Source organism: Plectropomus leopardus, chromosome 10, assembly GCF_008729295.1.
Source record: "Plectropomus leopardus isolate mb chromosome 10, YSFRI_Pleo_2.0, whole genome shotgun sequence".
Lineage (NCBI taxonomy): Eukaryota > Metazoa > Chordata > Actinopteri > Perciformes > Serranidae > Plectropomus > Plectropomus leopardus.
Genome location: NC_056472.1, coordinates 9,863,500 through 9,879,350, shown reverse-complemented (window position 1 = coordinate 9,879,350; position 15,851 = coordinate 9,863,500). Strand labels below are relative to the sequence as shown.

At 39.8% G+C, this 15,851-nt stretch overlaps 1 protein-coding gene across 8 annotated transcripts in view; it reads left to right on the top strand.

Moving 5' to 3' along the window:
• The window catches only part of myo1b (myosin IB), an 84,384-nt gene that overhangs the window by 45,521 nt on the left and 23,012 nt on the right, over positions 1-15,851 (top strand). For all 8 annotated transcript variants that reach the window (XM_042495223.1, XM_042495221.1, XM_042495220.1 and 5 more), the window contains 7 exons: positions 1,926-1,989; positions 5,470-5,568; positions 7,672-7,775; positions 10,374-10,521; positions 11,779-11,897; positions 12,417-12,503; positions 12,621-12,686. In XM_042495223.1, coding sequence (XP_042351157.1) covers positions 1,926-1,989; positions 5,470-5,568; positions 7,672-7,775; positions 10,374-10,521; positions 11,779-11,897; positions 12,417-12,503; positions 12,621-12,686 — 687 coding nt within the window. The remainder of the gene's footprint in view (positions 1-1,925; positions 1,990-5,469; positions 5,569-7,671; positions 7,776-10,373; positions 10,522-11,778; positions 11,898-12,416; positions 12,504-12,620; positions 12,687-15,851) is intronic.

The following is a 15,851-nucleotide window of genomic DNA, read 5'->3' as shown; positions in this document are numbered from 1 at the left end:
AACTGATGTTTCCTGTAGACACATGTCCTTTAGTGATACATGTTAGTATGTGTTTTACAGCAACATTAAATAGCATCCTTCTTGGGGCTCTTGCCACATGTGTGTTCTAATGTCTTTTCCGTATAATGTGAAGGCATATATCCTTACCTTACACCAGCCCACGCTCTGCCCTAAATTACAGTCTTGAACATTTGATATACTACACTCACACATGTTAAATGGCCTTTGTGAAAGCACTTTACATACAGCATAGAGGACAAGGCCTTTGACCAACACTGCTGTTCATCAGCTGCAGAGTTTGGTCACATGCAAATACAAACCAGGCATTCTGGACTATCAGTTTGTCTCAAGCAGCACCCTCCAGGGCTGAAAAATTAAGTGGCAGTACCAAAAACTGCTGTTCTTCTCTTGGCCACTTGAGCAGGTTTTCAGCACAAATAAACTGTGGCAAAAACAATTTTGATGTCTATAGCTGATTTCCCCATTCATGACACCTATACAAATTTTTATACAACTCACCCCTTTAGGGGCAAGATCTGGCTCTCAGTCTGATCCACCCCTCGCTCTTTTACAGCTCCACCCTCTCATCCAAATATGATCACTCCTAGCTCTGAAAATCCTACACGGCAACAGCCGAAATGCCAAACTCAAGACTTTGAACTGTCCCTTCTTTTTACACATTCTGTGATTTGTCACTTACAGTTTTGTTTTCCACTCATCTGTCAGGTAACAAAATTACGCTTGTTATCAGAAAGCTGAAGAAATCCAGTGCTTACCTCTCTGGCAGACATAGCATCATAACAATGATTCAGTGCATAGACAGATCCAGAAAACCAGTTATTTCCAGGCAGTAGCAGTATGAAAGGAGACGGGTGTGTTTTGCTTTTTGTTTTCCCAAGAGACGCTCTCACACTTTCTGGCTGGGTATTTTCAGGGAGGCCCGATCCAGCAGCAGCCTGCTTCAGTTTCCTCCCTTATGACATGACATTGCATCAGATCACCTCTATCATTCTACCACTTGTGTTTGTGTGAATTTTCTAACATTAATGTTTATTTAGTTTCAAAGTTGTCAAAAAGTGAGTCAGTTTATGTGAAGAATTTCCAGTACATCCAAAAGTGTGATTGCAACACACAGTCCTTGTGCCAATAGACTGAAGACTTTTTTTTTTTCACTGTTTGTTTTAATGGAAACTGGTTGTACCAGCCAGTAGCAGCTAGCAATGTGCTTCAACTGCCAATGTACTTTCTCCCAATCCCAATTTTACACTACATTCAATCATCTTCACTGGAACAAACAAACACATGCCACTGCTTGGGCTTGCAGTTGTAACAGAGAGTATTATAAAGGATTATGCCCCTGATCTGTTTATATTTAGGTAACCTTGGTATAAACCTCTAGACAAGGACCTCAGGCCACCCCAGTAGATACCAGTTCATCATAGTGCCATCATTTTATTAGAAACCTTTGAATCAAACTGTCACTTAATTTTGCTGAGTGCAGCAGGCTTATTGAGTTTGGCTTGAGCCCACTCACCAGTGGAGCTTGGCCTGCTCTGAGGACCTGTCTGCTATTAATACATCAGAGGGGAGGGAAAAAAAATCAAATACACAGGACTCTATGTTCCAACATCCAAGTTTTAGACAGAAGGAAAGAGGGGGCTTGAAATGTTTTGTTTTATTCCTCCAGAAGTAGACAGAACTTGGCATAGTGGAGGGGGGGCTTTCCCTCCGCAGAGGCCAGTTATTTCACAGCAGTTTGTGATTGGCAGCTGGTGCTGTATCCGAACTTGAATGGAAGATGGGCTGCAGAGATCCTCAGTGTGACCTGAGCTGAACTCATGAGCTGAGTTTCAGACCTGGATTACTGTACCGTGTATTTTAAAGTTGTATAAGTTCAGGTCTAACTGTTGTGCTCTGATCCACAGGGAAAGTATATGGACATTGAGTTTGACTTCAAAGGAGATCCTCTGGGTGGAGTCATCAGCAACTGTGAGTAGTATATACATGAAATTGTCCTTAAAATTAACTATATCTGCCATATTTCCTTAATTTTCATGGTATTTCATGGTCAAATTTGTGCCATCTTGTTGTCATTTGTCTCTCAGCAACAGTTCAGCAGTGCAAATAGACCTAAAAGAGGTTCTATCCCAATTTTATTTTTTAAAGCAGTCTAAGAGTCTACACTGTAAAATCTGACAAGTTGATCTTACTTAAAATAATCTTTAAAACTGATTTCCTTAAAAAGGGAAAGTAAATATAACTATTAATCTTGATTTATGTTTACTTCATTTCTCTTTGTTAAGTTTACATAAGATTTAGCTGCATTTACTTAATTTTGTGAAGCTGTTGCAACTTGAATATGACAAGTGAAATTAAATCAGTCTTTGTAATCCAATATAGTCTGACTTAACTTGATTATGACATAGAGGATTTCATCAATGATGAATTTATGAGATCTACAGATATCATACAGATATCTACAGATATATAGCAAAGTAAACTTGGTTTACTTAAGTTGCTAAAACTTTGAAAGAATGATTTTTAATGATTTTTAAGTTGGAACAACTTCACAAAATTCAGTAACTAAAACAATTTAAAGTAAATTTAACAATTAGATATAATATAAACATTAATTTAAGACTAACAGTTATATTAACTTACTTTTTCAAGGCAGTTTCCTAGATTTGTTGGAATAGAGTCAACTTTTCAGATTTTACAGTGTATTAAAATTGCAAATTTTTGAGTTACAGTTAAACATTTTTACGAAACCCTTAAATTGATTGTTGCTTTATTGAAACCAATCTCACCACCAGACTGAACAGAATGCACCCCTCCACCCACATTTATTCTCAGCACTTTTCTCTGTTATCTTGCCTGCGTTCACATTATTGTGTCTGGGCTGACTTCTCCGCCAAAGGTCACAGAAACAAAGAGAGGAGCCGATGGCTGAGACACAAATGAACCTCTGTCAGTTGGCTCGAGTTAGTCCAACACAAGGGACTGTCTGTGAAGACCAGCCACTGACATGTGACTGCTTCAGACAGGGCTGGCTGTTTGGCTGGCTGGCTAGAAGGATGAGGATGCTCTTGCAGGACAAGCCTGGATGGATTTCTCTTCACCCCTTAGCTCATTATTTTCCCCCTATACATCCGTTGAGCCCTCATTGCTTCCTGCAACTGAGATTAGATAGCTGTAGCCAATTCTCTGCAGCTTTAATGATAGAGTGGTGAGGAGTTTTTGGCAGCCAGACAGCTTAAGTCAAAACATAACAGGATATTGTTCCCACATTGCTTCTTTAAAGTGTGTTTGCTTATCTAAGGGAGAGGGGACATGTTGCAAACAGAGCATGCAGTAAAGATGTGGACGTACTGTAGCTACCGTGACGTCACCCAGAGTTTCTGGACTTCCGTTTTGAAGCTTTGAATCTGGCACTTTGGCAGTCCCCTTATTGTTTTTTTGGAGCCAGAAGTGACCATATTTGGATGAGAGGGTGGGGCTGTGGAGGAGTGAGGGGTGGGTCAGACTGAGAACCAGGGCCTAGTTGTTCAGAAGTAATCTGATCGGATTTTGTCTACTGGATTGGATCAGATCATGAAAATGGGTTCAAAAGAAAAACAGATTGTGAAACCTGATGAGATCATTGAATCCAGTTTTGGTTTTGTTTGGATCTCCTTTAGCATTTATTTTTTAAAAACTTTTTATTAGGATTGGGGTACCTTTTATCTTTGGCAGCACCTATAGCGATCTGTTGTGTTTGCAATCCGTTTGTTAGTAGACTGCCTATATGTAGTCCCATGTAAAGTACTGTATATTTGGATTTGGTAATCTTGAAAAATGTGTATCTAGGTGAACCAATCCAGGGTTGCTTTAAAAAACTGGCACAAAGGTAGGATGCATTAGCTGATACCGGTAACCTGGCGCCTGTGCCATGAGAACTGAAAGCACATGGTGAAAGGGTCAAAGTTCTAAAATATAAATATGGAAAATATGGACAAGATCACTTCAGAAGTACACAGTGCCATGGATTAATTTTATCCTGATTGACCTTTGGTAGTGATTTGTCACAAGGTAGCCACACCCTCAATCATACCTACCTTTACTGTCTGTATTATTAAGACCCTAAACTCATTAGAAAAATATTTACTGAGGCCATAAATCAATTGAGAAGTAGGGTCATTTTCTCATTGGATACCTTTTTGCAACCAGTGAAGTAACCCCCCCCCCCCCCACTGGCCATTAGGAAGAATACAGGTTTAAGGCACTTCCACCTGGCTTCATTTCTGCACCTGGAGGCTATTCTTTATGCAGTCTTTGTAATAGATGCTGTTCAGGATGCTTGACTGCAGAAAATGGGAAGCTTTGGCTCAAAAAAAGCAATAAAAAGATGACTGAAGGGTTTGGCTGGACACACTGTGAAAGGTCACCTCAGTCCCCTCTGGATCAGAATAATCTGACTCTACATAGACCTAAAACAAATGGGACCAGATATATTAAAAACATTCAATAAGACACTGGAACGGAGGAAGTGGCTCTTCAGTGGTATTGTTCCTACCCCCCTCTGTTGACCGTGGCTCTGTATTGCTGCTGTCAGCCACTCAGTCCTGGATGTTGTATTATTAATGCTTCAGCTCTTATAGAGTCACATATGTGATTCATGGCCAGTGGGTGCCACAGATTCACATTCAGCCTGATCCCACGGCTAACTTGACAGACCCAGGTCTCTGTGTAGGGCTCTCTGGTTAGGTGATCACAGCCTATCCACAGATGCAGTGCAAAGTGGCACTTCTGTCCTCTCAGCACCCACAGACTGGTGAGTCACAGTTTGTGAAGTCTAAAGATTGACAAAGCCAAGAGCAGTTCTTTTTTCTTTTTTTTCCAGAGTTGGAAATTTAACTGGGGTTAAAATGGCAGTTCATGTGGATTTTTTTCCCCCCTGAAGTGTGCAGCATAATGTAAACTCTCCTAAAATAAAATGTTTTCTAACCAGACAAATTAAATGCTATTATCCAGCCTGACTGGCAGTGAAGAGCTGCCTCAGATGCTGAGCTCTGCTGTTGGTCTTTAATTAAATCATAGTCAGCCTGATGCTGTGAGCAGATGACAGGGTCCCTTTTAATCAGGTACTGTTGCACTTGGTCGGCCGCCCAGGAGAAAGGGCTGACGTTTGATATCCTAGTGCGGTTCCTTCTCTGTACACTTCCTGTAGTGTGTTTATACATTCACAAATAATCACCAACATTGGCTTGGTCACCTTGGCAACTTGAATACATACAGTGCTTTGAACCAGGAGGCCATCTGAGCTGCGTACAGATGTTGGGCATCTTTAGTGTTCGCCACAGCAGGTCAGCCCCATATTTACTACTCAAGGACATCTCAGTGAGTTGCCATAGAACCGGTCCTGTGACAACTATTGTTAGTCTTTTTTTGTGATGTGTCATTGTTTCCTTCTGTTGTCCTTTACTCTTTTAGATCTGTTGGAGAAGTCCCGTGTGGTGAAACAGCCAAGGGGAGAGAGGAACTTCCACGTCTTTTATCAGCTCTTGTCCGGAGCCTCTGACGACACACTCAGTAAGTTGTAAAAATGCTGGAATGCATTGAATTAAGGCATCAGTGTGTCTTTTAAATAGTGTGGAAAAGGGGGAATTTAAAGATGAAAGGGTGGCTTGATCTGAGAGAAACGGCTGTTTGAAATACTGGAAAAATTGAAATCCGCCCTCATCATCAGCCCAAACCACTAATCTTGGGTCGTGATATATTTAGCCTGATTGCCAAGAATAACTTCGGCTCTTAGGATATACATACATCTGCTCACAGGAAGTAATGAATCAAACTTCAGAAAGAGACCTGCTATTGTTGGATCTTCTGCCTCATTTGATTTAGGTGTCTCACACCAGACTGGGATGGTTAACATGAACATGGAGTTTGTGTTCCCTTCTTCCAGTTTTGAATAGGCCTAAATGATAGGGAGAAGATTAAATATCACAATGTCTTTTTGCCTCCACACTGGCAATAGCAGTGTCTGGGAGCGTTGGGTTTTCAGAAAGTCCGTCCATCCCATTCTGGTGAATGTGGTATCTCAAGAAGACCTTGAGGGAATTTCTTCAAATTTGGCACAAACATGCACTTGGACTCAACAATGAACTGATTATATTTTTGTGGTCAAAGTTCAAGGTGACTGTGACCTCCCCTGTCTCAGGTTTAGGGCACTTCCATATGGCTTCATTTTTCTAGACCTGCAGGCTATATCCGTTTCTTTGTAATGGATGCTGTTTAGGATGCTTTACTGTCGAAAATAGGAAGCTTTGGCTCAAAAAAGCAATAACAAGATGACTGAAGGGTTTGGCTGGACACGCCGTGAAAGGTCACTTCAGTCCCCTCCGGATGAGAATAACCCGACTCTACACAAACCTAAAACAAATGGGACCAGATATATTAAAAACATTTAATAAAACACTGGAATGGAGGAAGTGGCTCTTCAGTGGTTTACCCTCTCTTTTGACTGCAACTCATTTTACATGGACTCATTTACATGGATAAATTGATAAGATATTGGTGGTCAAAGGTCACATTTTCGTGAACATTAAAGAATACTGTAAGGGAAATTCCTCAAATTTGGCACAAATGTCCACTTGGACTAAAACATGAACCGATTAGTGTTTGTGGTCTAAGGATTGCACATAACTGTAGGATAGCATGTGGTGCTTTCGCAAAATGTTTACACAATGAGATTTTAGATAAATAATTATCAGTAATGTGGAAATAACTAAGTGGGTAAAGGTAAATAACAGAGAGAACAGTCTGGTAACTTCAGAAAATTACATCAATTTGCTGTAATGCAGCCTTTAAATCCAGGAAAGGACAAAAATTTTCAAAATCTAAAATGATAACTCGTGTCATATTACACTATCAATATAAAACCATACATTGCCCAGCCATAGTTTTGAATTTACTGTTTGTATTACTTATTCCAGACTGTCATCTGGAAGTGCCAGCATGCCACACTATTTTAAAGCCTTACATAAATATTTCTCAGCAGGATTGCAGCTGCACCAAACACATGGCTGATGCATTAATGACCCAGTCTTCCTGCCTGACAAACAGTACAGAGAACAAAAGGCTCGAATGTGGAAACGTGTTCCCCCTATTTGCTTTTCTGTGGACAGAGGGCATTGTTTTTATGTCCTGAACACAGCAGAACAAAAAAAAAAAAAAAAAACGACCATTGACTCTAGAGCACACACACATCACAGGGGCCTGATTCAGCTGTAGTTAATGCAGCCACTAATGAAATCCGACACATGCACACACCAGAGGAATAGATTTCTTTGCTACTAGATAGGGGGGCTTTTACGACGGCTATTTGATCTCCCAGAATAGTGTTCACAGCCGAGAGCAGGCACTGTGTTGAGATTGTGTTTGGAGTGACAATGGCCTGAGGGTCGAACAAATTTGTATTAAGGCATGGGCATCACATTTGAACCTTGAAGAATGCTGCTTATAACATCATTACATGGTGTTTTTTTTTTTTGTTTTGTTTTTTTATCAGGCACCAGCTGTGTGAGTGTAGTTATGTAATTTACATTCAGTGTAAATAAGGCTTAAATTACATTTAGCCAAGCAGCTGTAAACAAATGTAGTTTAAAGAGCAACCACGTGTTTTGTGTGTCACAGAGAAGCTGAAGCTGGATCGTGACTTCAGCAAGTACAACTACCTGAGCCTGGACTCTGCTGTGGTCAATGGGCTGGATGATGCAACCAACTTCAGGACAGTCAGAGTGAGTAGTACATACACATGTTTGTCTTAGTGATATTAGACATTATCCCAATTTAGACATAATTCCAGTTGATGTTTTAAGAATAATGCTGAGTAATTGCTGGGCAAAGGTAGAAACTGTCACACTTTTTCAGGATTTTACACACAATGTGACGGCCTGCCACATTTAAAACATCTGCTGCCACAAATAGATTTTCTATTGTTGGAGGTGGACCATTCATTAAGTACACTGTACCATTTGGTTATTCATTGCACCACACTTGGAGCACAGAGCATACTCTGGGCACAGATGGAGCAGCAGAATGTCAGGCACATTAAAAAGTAAAACTTGACCATTCATTCTGCTGGGTCTGAAGCTTTTTTGTTGCTTTTACTTGCAACAGCTGATTATCTCATCCATCGATCTGATCTTATCAGCTGATGTAGATCGACAGATCCATTATCCACCCTGCGAGTCACAAGTTGCTGCTGATGAACAAAAGAACTCATGGAGAGCTCCGCCTCCGTAACGTTCACAGACCCACAAAATCCTCAGAATTTATAGAGGGGACACAGAATGATGCAAAGCAAGACAAGTGCATTTAAAAGGGAAAAAAAGACAGTAGTGAGGTGTCAGAAAAGAAGTCCTAATGACAGTTTTGTAAATGGACTCTCACAAAACCAGACAAACAAGAGCACACAACAAGCAGCGTCATGCTCCAGACTTTCCTTTGCATCATGCCGAGATAATCTAAATCCTGCACAGAGGGCAGAGGCAGTCTGATTCCTCCTTATCTCCTGGATTAAACAAACCAACAGAGCTCAGATTATAAAAGTCCATCTTCTGGGTTGTGATAACACTTTACACCACTCTCCCTCCCACTTGTTGCAAAACCAGGTGGACTTTGAACTTAACCTGAACTTGAAAGTGAACCTGAACTACTAGTTTTGCATTGATTAAACATGGGAAATTCCATGTGTAGCATTTAACAAAATATCAACAATGATTCATCTTGTAACAGCACAGTTGCAGCAGTATTTCTTTGTGGAGAACCACAGGAGACAGGACAGCTGCTTCCTTTTATTTAATAAGTCTGTGCACATACATGAAGGATCTTGGCCAAATTTACATTGCCACTACTGCTTGTCCTTACTGACGGTGACACATAGGATGTTGTGTCTATAAGAGACTCTTGATACTGCAGCTGATTGTTATCAATCTTGCTCCAGCATACTCCACTCAGCTACTGTATGAGCCTTTACAGGCTGCTCTATCCCTTGTTTCCTTGCATTTCACATCCTGCTTCTCATCACCTCTCACATTGAGTTTTCACAGTATTCCCCATACAGCTGTGTTTCAGCACCGGAAACACAAGGGGACATTCCCACTAAACAATGAGTCACTCCACATGGCCTTGTCTATTATAAAACCAGACAGCCACATTTCTTCCCTTAAAAAAATAGTGAAATGTTTAGTTCAGGGGTTACAAATTTAACATTAAGTTGCAGGTTTTTGTAATACAATAATCTCAAGCAGATGACTTCGTTAAAGGTCCAGTGTGTAAGATTTAGGAGCATTTAGTGGCATCTGGTGGTAAGGATTGTAGATCGCAACAAGCTGAAATTTCTCCCAGTTAAAATTCCTTCAGTGTTCATTGTTCAAGAGGTCTTTACCAGGAGCCGAATTACCCGCAGAGGTCTCTTTCTCTCCAAAACAAACAGACCTGGTGAATTAAACTGGTAAAATCACCGAATAAAGTAGTATCATGTTAAAAATCAGTGTTTTTCCAGCACTACTTGTCCCCGAGGGACTTCTAACTCTGATACACAAATGGTTCTATATAATGTCTGTGTTTGGTTTGTCTACTCTGGGCCACTATATAAGCGTGGTGGTGCAACATGGCAAACCCCATGGATGAGCACCCTATTTAGATATGATTTTGTCATTCTAATGAAAACACAGCAATTCTTATTTTCAGGTGATCACACACTAAACAAAAACATACTCATATTATTTTCCATTTCTGCAAATATATTCACCAAAATTCTACACACTGGACTTTAAATTGTCTGATTTGTGGAGAATATTGTCATATTTGTCAATTGTATGATGGACTGCGATTAAGTTCAGGGCATTCAAATATGTAATTGGGTGATTTGCTATTTTTCATGGGTAGATTGAGCTGAAATGTTTCGTGGATTTTTGTTGGTCTCCTCTTTCCTTGGCATCTGCGAATTATGTAAATCAGTATGCTTAGTTCAGCCTGGAGTCCCTTAAAATAGAGACCTCAGTCTAATGCAACTGTTCTCTTGAATTATAGGTTTAAAAAGATGTGGTGATGTGGTTGGCTCAGCTTATTGACTGACGCAGCTCTGCCTTGTTCAATCTTCTTTTTCCTCATTTGACTATTCCAATTCATTATCATGACAAACACCAGTTCCAGGCTGCAATAATAATAATGTGTCAGCCTCGTAGTACTGGTGTGTTTGTACTCTCATAAACATGTCACATCACAATGCATTTATAGCTTAGTTCCCCTTTGCAACCTTGTGTTTGTGCTTCTTAATAAGGTTCAAAAACATCAGCTGATGTGTGGCTCGTTGATTTTTGCCCTCCCAGAATGCCATGCAGATCGTGGGCTTCATGGAGGACGAGGTGCAGGCGGTGCTGGAGCTGGTGGCAGCCGTGCTGAAGCTTGGCAACATTGAGTTCAAGCCAGAATCTCGCTGTAATGGCACCGACGAGAGCCGCATCAAAGACAAAAATGGTGGGAATCCCTGATTCTTTAATAAGTCATTTTCATATTTAGTGATTTGGCTGCCTGATGTAGTCGTCAACAACTAAGCTGTCTGGTACTGCTATTAATTTTATTAATAATATTGATTGTATTAATTTGTTAATTTTATTTTTATTTTGATAATTTCTCGTAAATATTTTTACATTTACACCTTTTGACCCAAATGCCCAACTGGCCCGATGTGAAGCCGCTGCCCTCTATTGGTTGCTTTGATCTCCCCTGCAGTTGTCCTAATACCTAATACATATTTATATTTTATGATTTGGCTGACAAGAGCTGTTTGTGCTGTCACTCCCTGAGCTGTTCTAGCTGTTCTCTTTAGGCAAATATTATATTTACATATTCCCGTCTATGACACTGGCATGGTCTGTGTTAGTGTCACTTTTGCTAAGAATATGCATGCAGTTTTTTTCATATGAACCACTGGGGTTTGGTAAATATACAAAAGAAAAAATAAGACTGGTATTATAAATGAACAGCTAATTGGATTACTTTTTAGAAAAACTTATTTCTTAAATTGTATATGGAGTAAAATGCATTATAATTAGGTTCCAATTTCTTCTTGCTCTAACTGATATTTTACTTTTGGGGGTATTTTATGCATCACTGTGAGGGAAGCACTGTGTGTTCTTGCATGTGTGTTTGTGCATGTGTTACAGTCAATTTGTAAGAAGCCTAACCAGCCACCATATTGATTTACATTCTCAAAAGGGAAGCGCTGCATATTTTAAACCAGCTTTGTGTCTCTGCAGTGAGGGCAGTTAGTGCAGATGATTGGTGTTTAAATTCCCTCAGTGCTGCCCAGTGCTTTCTGCTCATCCACCAGCAGAGTTTCCTGGGTTTCGTGTCATCTGGCATACTTTAACTGTTCTATGAGTGGTGGGCTCTGAGCAAAGGGAGGTTGAGAAGTAAACATTTGCATTTAATGTTACTACCGATGTTGCAGTGATGCAGAGCTGGTTGAAAATTGGCTTAATTGACACACTGCTTGAAAGATCCAAACCAGACACTTTCTGTCATTTTCTCTTGCCAGTCTCCTCTCTTCATCCCATGCTATTTTCTCTTTCTTCCTCCATTTTACAATCTGTGACATCAAATAATCTATTTTGAGGTGCACGGGTTACAAGAGTTTCTTGAGAAATCATTTTAGTTCTCCTCAGAAGTATGTCCTTTTCCCTTGATTCCTACAAAAGTGGTTTCTTCATTGTCTGTGTTTTATCTTTGCAGATTTGAAGGAGATGTGTGAGCTGCTGGGGACCGAACAGTCAGTGCTGGAGAGAGCGTTCAGCTACCGCACAGTGGAGGCAAAGATGGAGAAAGTGTCCACTACCCTAAATGTGGCCCAGGTCAGAGAGAAAGTTCCAAATCTGTCTGCACCAGTTATTCCAACGGATAACTGTTATGCCTATGCATAACTGCCCCACTTGTATTGACATTAACGGACACACACTCACACTCACAGCGCATAAAAAGATAAAGGGTCATTTCTTCCCCCTGACTTGCTCCTCCGGCTGCCGACTCTCATCCATGTCAATGCTACATGAAAAACTCTCTATTATAGATAAGCCATATTCCTCCTGGAATTTCAAATGTAGGTCATATTTTAGAGGTTAGTGAGTTCACTCAGACTGTTCATGTGACGTGGATGCAGCAAACGAGGGTTGTGTGTGTCTAAAAGCAGAAGGGGAAAAAGTTGAGAGAATTAACCTGACCTCAGAATAATGATTCACAGTGTTTATGAAAGACTTGAAAACCCAAGTACTGGTTTTAAGGATTTTTTTAAAGGACTCTGTGTATGCAGAGATGCAGTAAAAATGAATTCATCCCTTTTCATTAACAGCAATGTCTGTTTCTGTCTTTTACAGGCCTATTATGCCCGAGATGCCCTTGCCAAAAATCTCTACAGTCGTCTGTTTAGCTGGCTAGTTACTAGGATCAACGAAAGCATTAAAGTAAGTAATTTCCAGAATCTGTTGTATATTATTAGTTCCTTTTTTCATAATAGGTTAAACTAGCAGTATATCCCTTCATAATATACTTCTAATATTAACAATATTGTCTCCCTGCAGGCACAAACTAAAGCTCGCCACAAGGTCATGGGTGTGCTCGACATTTATGGCTTTGAGATATTTGAGGTAAGACAAAAGGCAGATGAAACCCCTGCTTTCTTTGTTTTAGACCACAAGGACAGAATCTGACCACCCAAACGTCATATTACATTTAAAAGGATTTAGCCCCGGGCTGTTTGTGTGCCTGTTTTGGTACCTGAGAGGAGCTTATCAACAAAAACTGCTGGCTGATAAAACCAAATTCACATCAGATTAGTTCAGCTTTATTGCTCCTGGGGCTGAAATTATTGTTTGTGGCAAGTTGATTTCGACACTACATTCAGCATTTCATGGTGTAAAAATGGCAAAATTAAGGAAAGGCTCAAAACAAGGGAAACACATCATATGTTATATGTTACACTGTCAAAGATATGACACAGTGTACAGCATGTCTTTGTTACATGGGTTTTACTGTTCCATGATGTTAATAATTACAGAGTCCAGCCATGTTGGCATCTCTATTCATGTTAATAATTATGTGCATGCAAACGCACGTGAGAGTTTGAGTGCACTGACTAAATGGAGATTGAATAAATATCCCCTTTTGCTTGATGCCTACAGTCCCCCTCCCTACATATGTTCATGTCTTTTTCATATCCCTGCTTGTTCACCTCACTCACTCTCAAGTTCATCTCCTCTCACTGTCGTGTTGTGTCTGGGTCACCAGGATGGAGTAAGTAACACCTGCACCGGCCTGTTTGCTGTGCCAGTGTGCATGCTGTGATCTAAACCACTTAATTCAGCTCCTCGTTAAAGACGATTCAGAGGCTACCAGTGTGCAGCATAGCCGCACGGCTGAAACGATGCAAAAGAAGCCTTTGCATCCTTTGAATCATGACATAACACTCATTTGCCAGTTTATTAGGCACACCTAGCTAAAACTGATGCAGAGTAATACAACAGCCCTGCGACAAAGGCTACATACATACATTCATTCATTCAGAGGTGTTGAAGTTTATGATTATTGTGGTAGCTGTAGTTTGTAGTGCTGTTGAATTTTATTGCATCATGCACCAAGAGGCGTTTCTAATATTTTGACTGCTTAAATGTGGACTTATTACTAGGGGTGGGAATCACCAGAGGCCCCACAATACAATATAATCAAGATTATTTAGTCACAATACAATATTTTTGTGATTTGTAACTTGTTGCAATATGCTGAGTATTGTAAAAACATATACTGAGATTTATCACCTCTTTTCCAACTGTAAATCATGTCCCTAAAGGAAAAATTGTCAATATCTGTTCTTACCAATAAGATAAAGTGTTAAAGATTAGGTTTCTTACTCCAGTGATATAGTGAACTAAAAAAAGCAATTGATTTTATTATTCTAGTAGGCAACCAAAACTTTAATGTGTATTGTAGTATAAATTATTTATATCATTTAAAAAAATACTTTGTGTCCGTGTATCAAAACATTATGTAGCACATAATATTGTGATACTGTGCTGTATCAATGTTTTTCCCTCATTTCTACTCTTTTAAAATGATTGAGTTATTGTGATGAGCTCTTGTATTAAATTGCAATACTTTAGGCTAGGCGTACCTGATAAACTGGCTATTAAGTGTGTTGCTGCTGTAGTCAGTGTCTGTGGTTCCTCGTTATGAACAGATATTAGTGTAAAGAAATAGTTGACTATTTTGGAGCATACATTATTCTCTTTTTTTTCCCAAGAGTTGGATAAGAATTTTGATACCACTTTCTTGTTTGGATGGCCTATAAAGCTACAGCTAGCAGCTAGTTCACATAGTTTAGTTTAGCTTAGCTTAGCATAGCACAAAACCTAGAAAACAGGAGGAACATCCAGCCTGGCTCTGTCTTAAGGTAGTATGAACTATTTTTGGCTGGGAGCTGGAGCAGTAACTCTCTGCACACAGCCAAGAAAAAGTCTCCCCCCCCCCCCCCATTTTCTTTGTACATATTGTACTAATGAGATGTTAATTAGTTAACTCTCGAGAAGCTCATGTGCAGGGTTTTTTTCTATGGACAGAGCCAGGCTAGCTGTTTTCTCTTGCTTCTTCTTCTTGATATGCTAAGCTAAGCTAAGCTAATAGTCTCCCAACTCTCTTGGGAAAAAAAAAAAAATGAATAAAGGTATTACCCAAAGTGCTGAACTATTCCTGTAACAGATACAGATTAGGGCAATGCTTTCAGATGTTTTGGTAGTCAAGAGGTCATTTAACAAACTAATAATACTGAGAACAGTGCAGGTGTTAGTTTATTTTGACAAGATGTGTCAATTTCTTGACCTTGAACTACTGCTATAATATACAGGAGGGATTTAGCAAAAATGAGTGGAAATGCCTTTTAGGCCCAGTCCTCCCTGTAAGTATGACAGGAAACTATTTCTCCCTGGAAATGTTGATTTTAAACTCATAACATTTACATTAAAATGTATTAAATACTAAATGCCTTCTTTTGGGCGAGTGAATCAACACCTTTGAGAAATGTGAAAATTTACTTCAAACAGTTTTAAGAAGGTGGCTTCGTCAAGCTGCTTTAAACAGTTTGTCAGCTGAAATATTTTAGGGTAACAGTACTGTCAAAATTCAGTCTGGTGTCTGCTGCCACTTGGGTGTAGACAAGCTATTGTGTGCGTGCGCGTGTGTGTGTGTGTGTGTGTGTGTGTGTGTGTGTGTGTGTGCGTGTGTGTGTGTGTGTGTGTTTATTAGGGGTGAAGATGACCTTTTGGTTTCTCAGTAAAAGGAAATGAAGTTTTCCTTGAGGTGATGTGTTTCGTTTCCTGCTCACTGAGAAATCTTTTTTGTGTCCTTCACTCTGAGCTGTAAGACTAAACATGCCACTCTAACCACTGTTGTGTCCTTAGCAAATGAATTTTAACCTAACACACAATAGGGCCATCTGCCAAAAAGCATGACTCACCACTCAATGGTCATAATTGACAACAATAATAATTGAGAAATGTGGGGCATAAAAAACGGTCGGGGCTTTTGAACTGCTAACACTCCGTCAATGTATGATGAAGTTTGCAGCAGTTTACAGGAACTTGTTATGATAAGGGTTTATAATCCTAAGGTGCACCAGTAACCTTTACTGGTATCAGTTGTTCACTTTCCAGGTTAATTAAATGTTTGTTCAGTTGTCAAAGTGATGAGGTAGAAAGAGGGAGCTGCAGGTTATAGTTTGTTCAAGTTTATTATTACCTAAATTGTTTCAGAGTTTTTAAAAC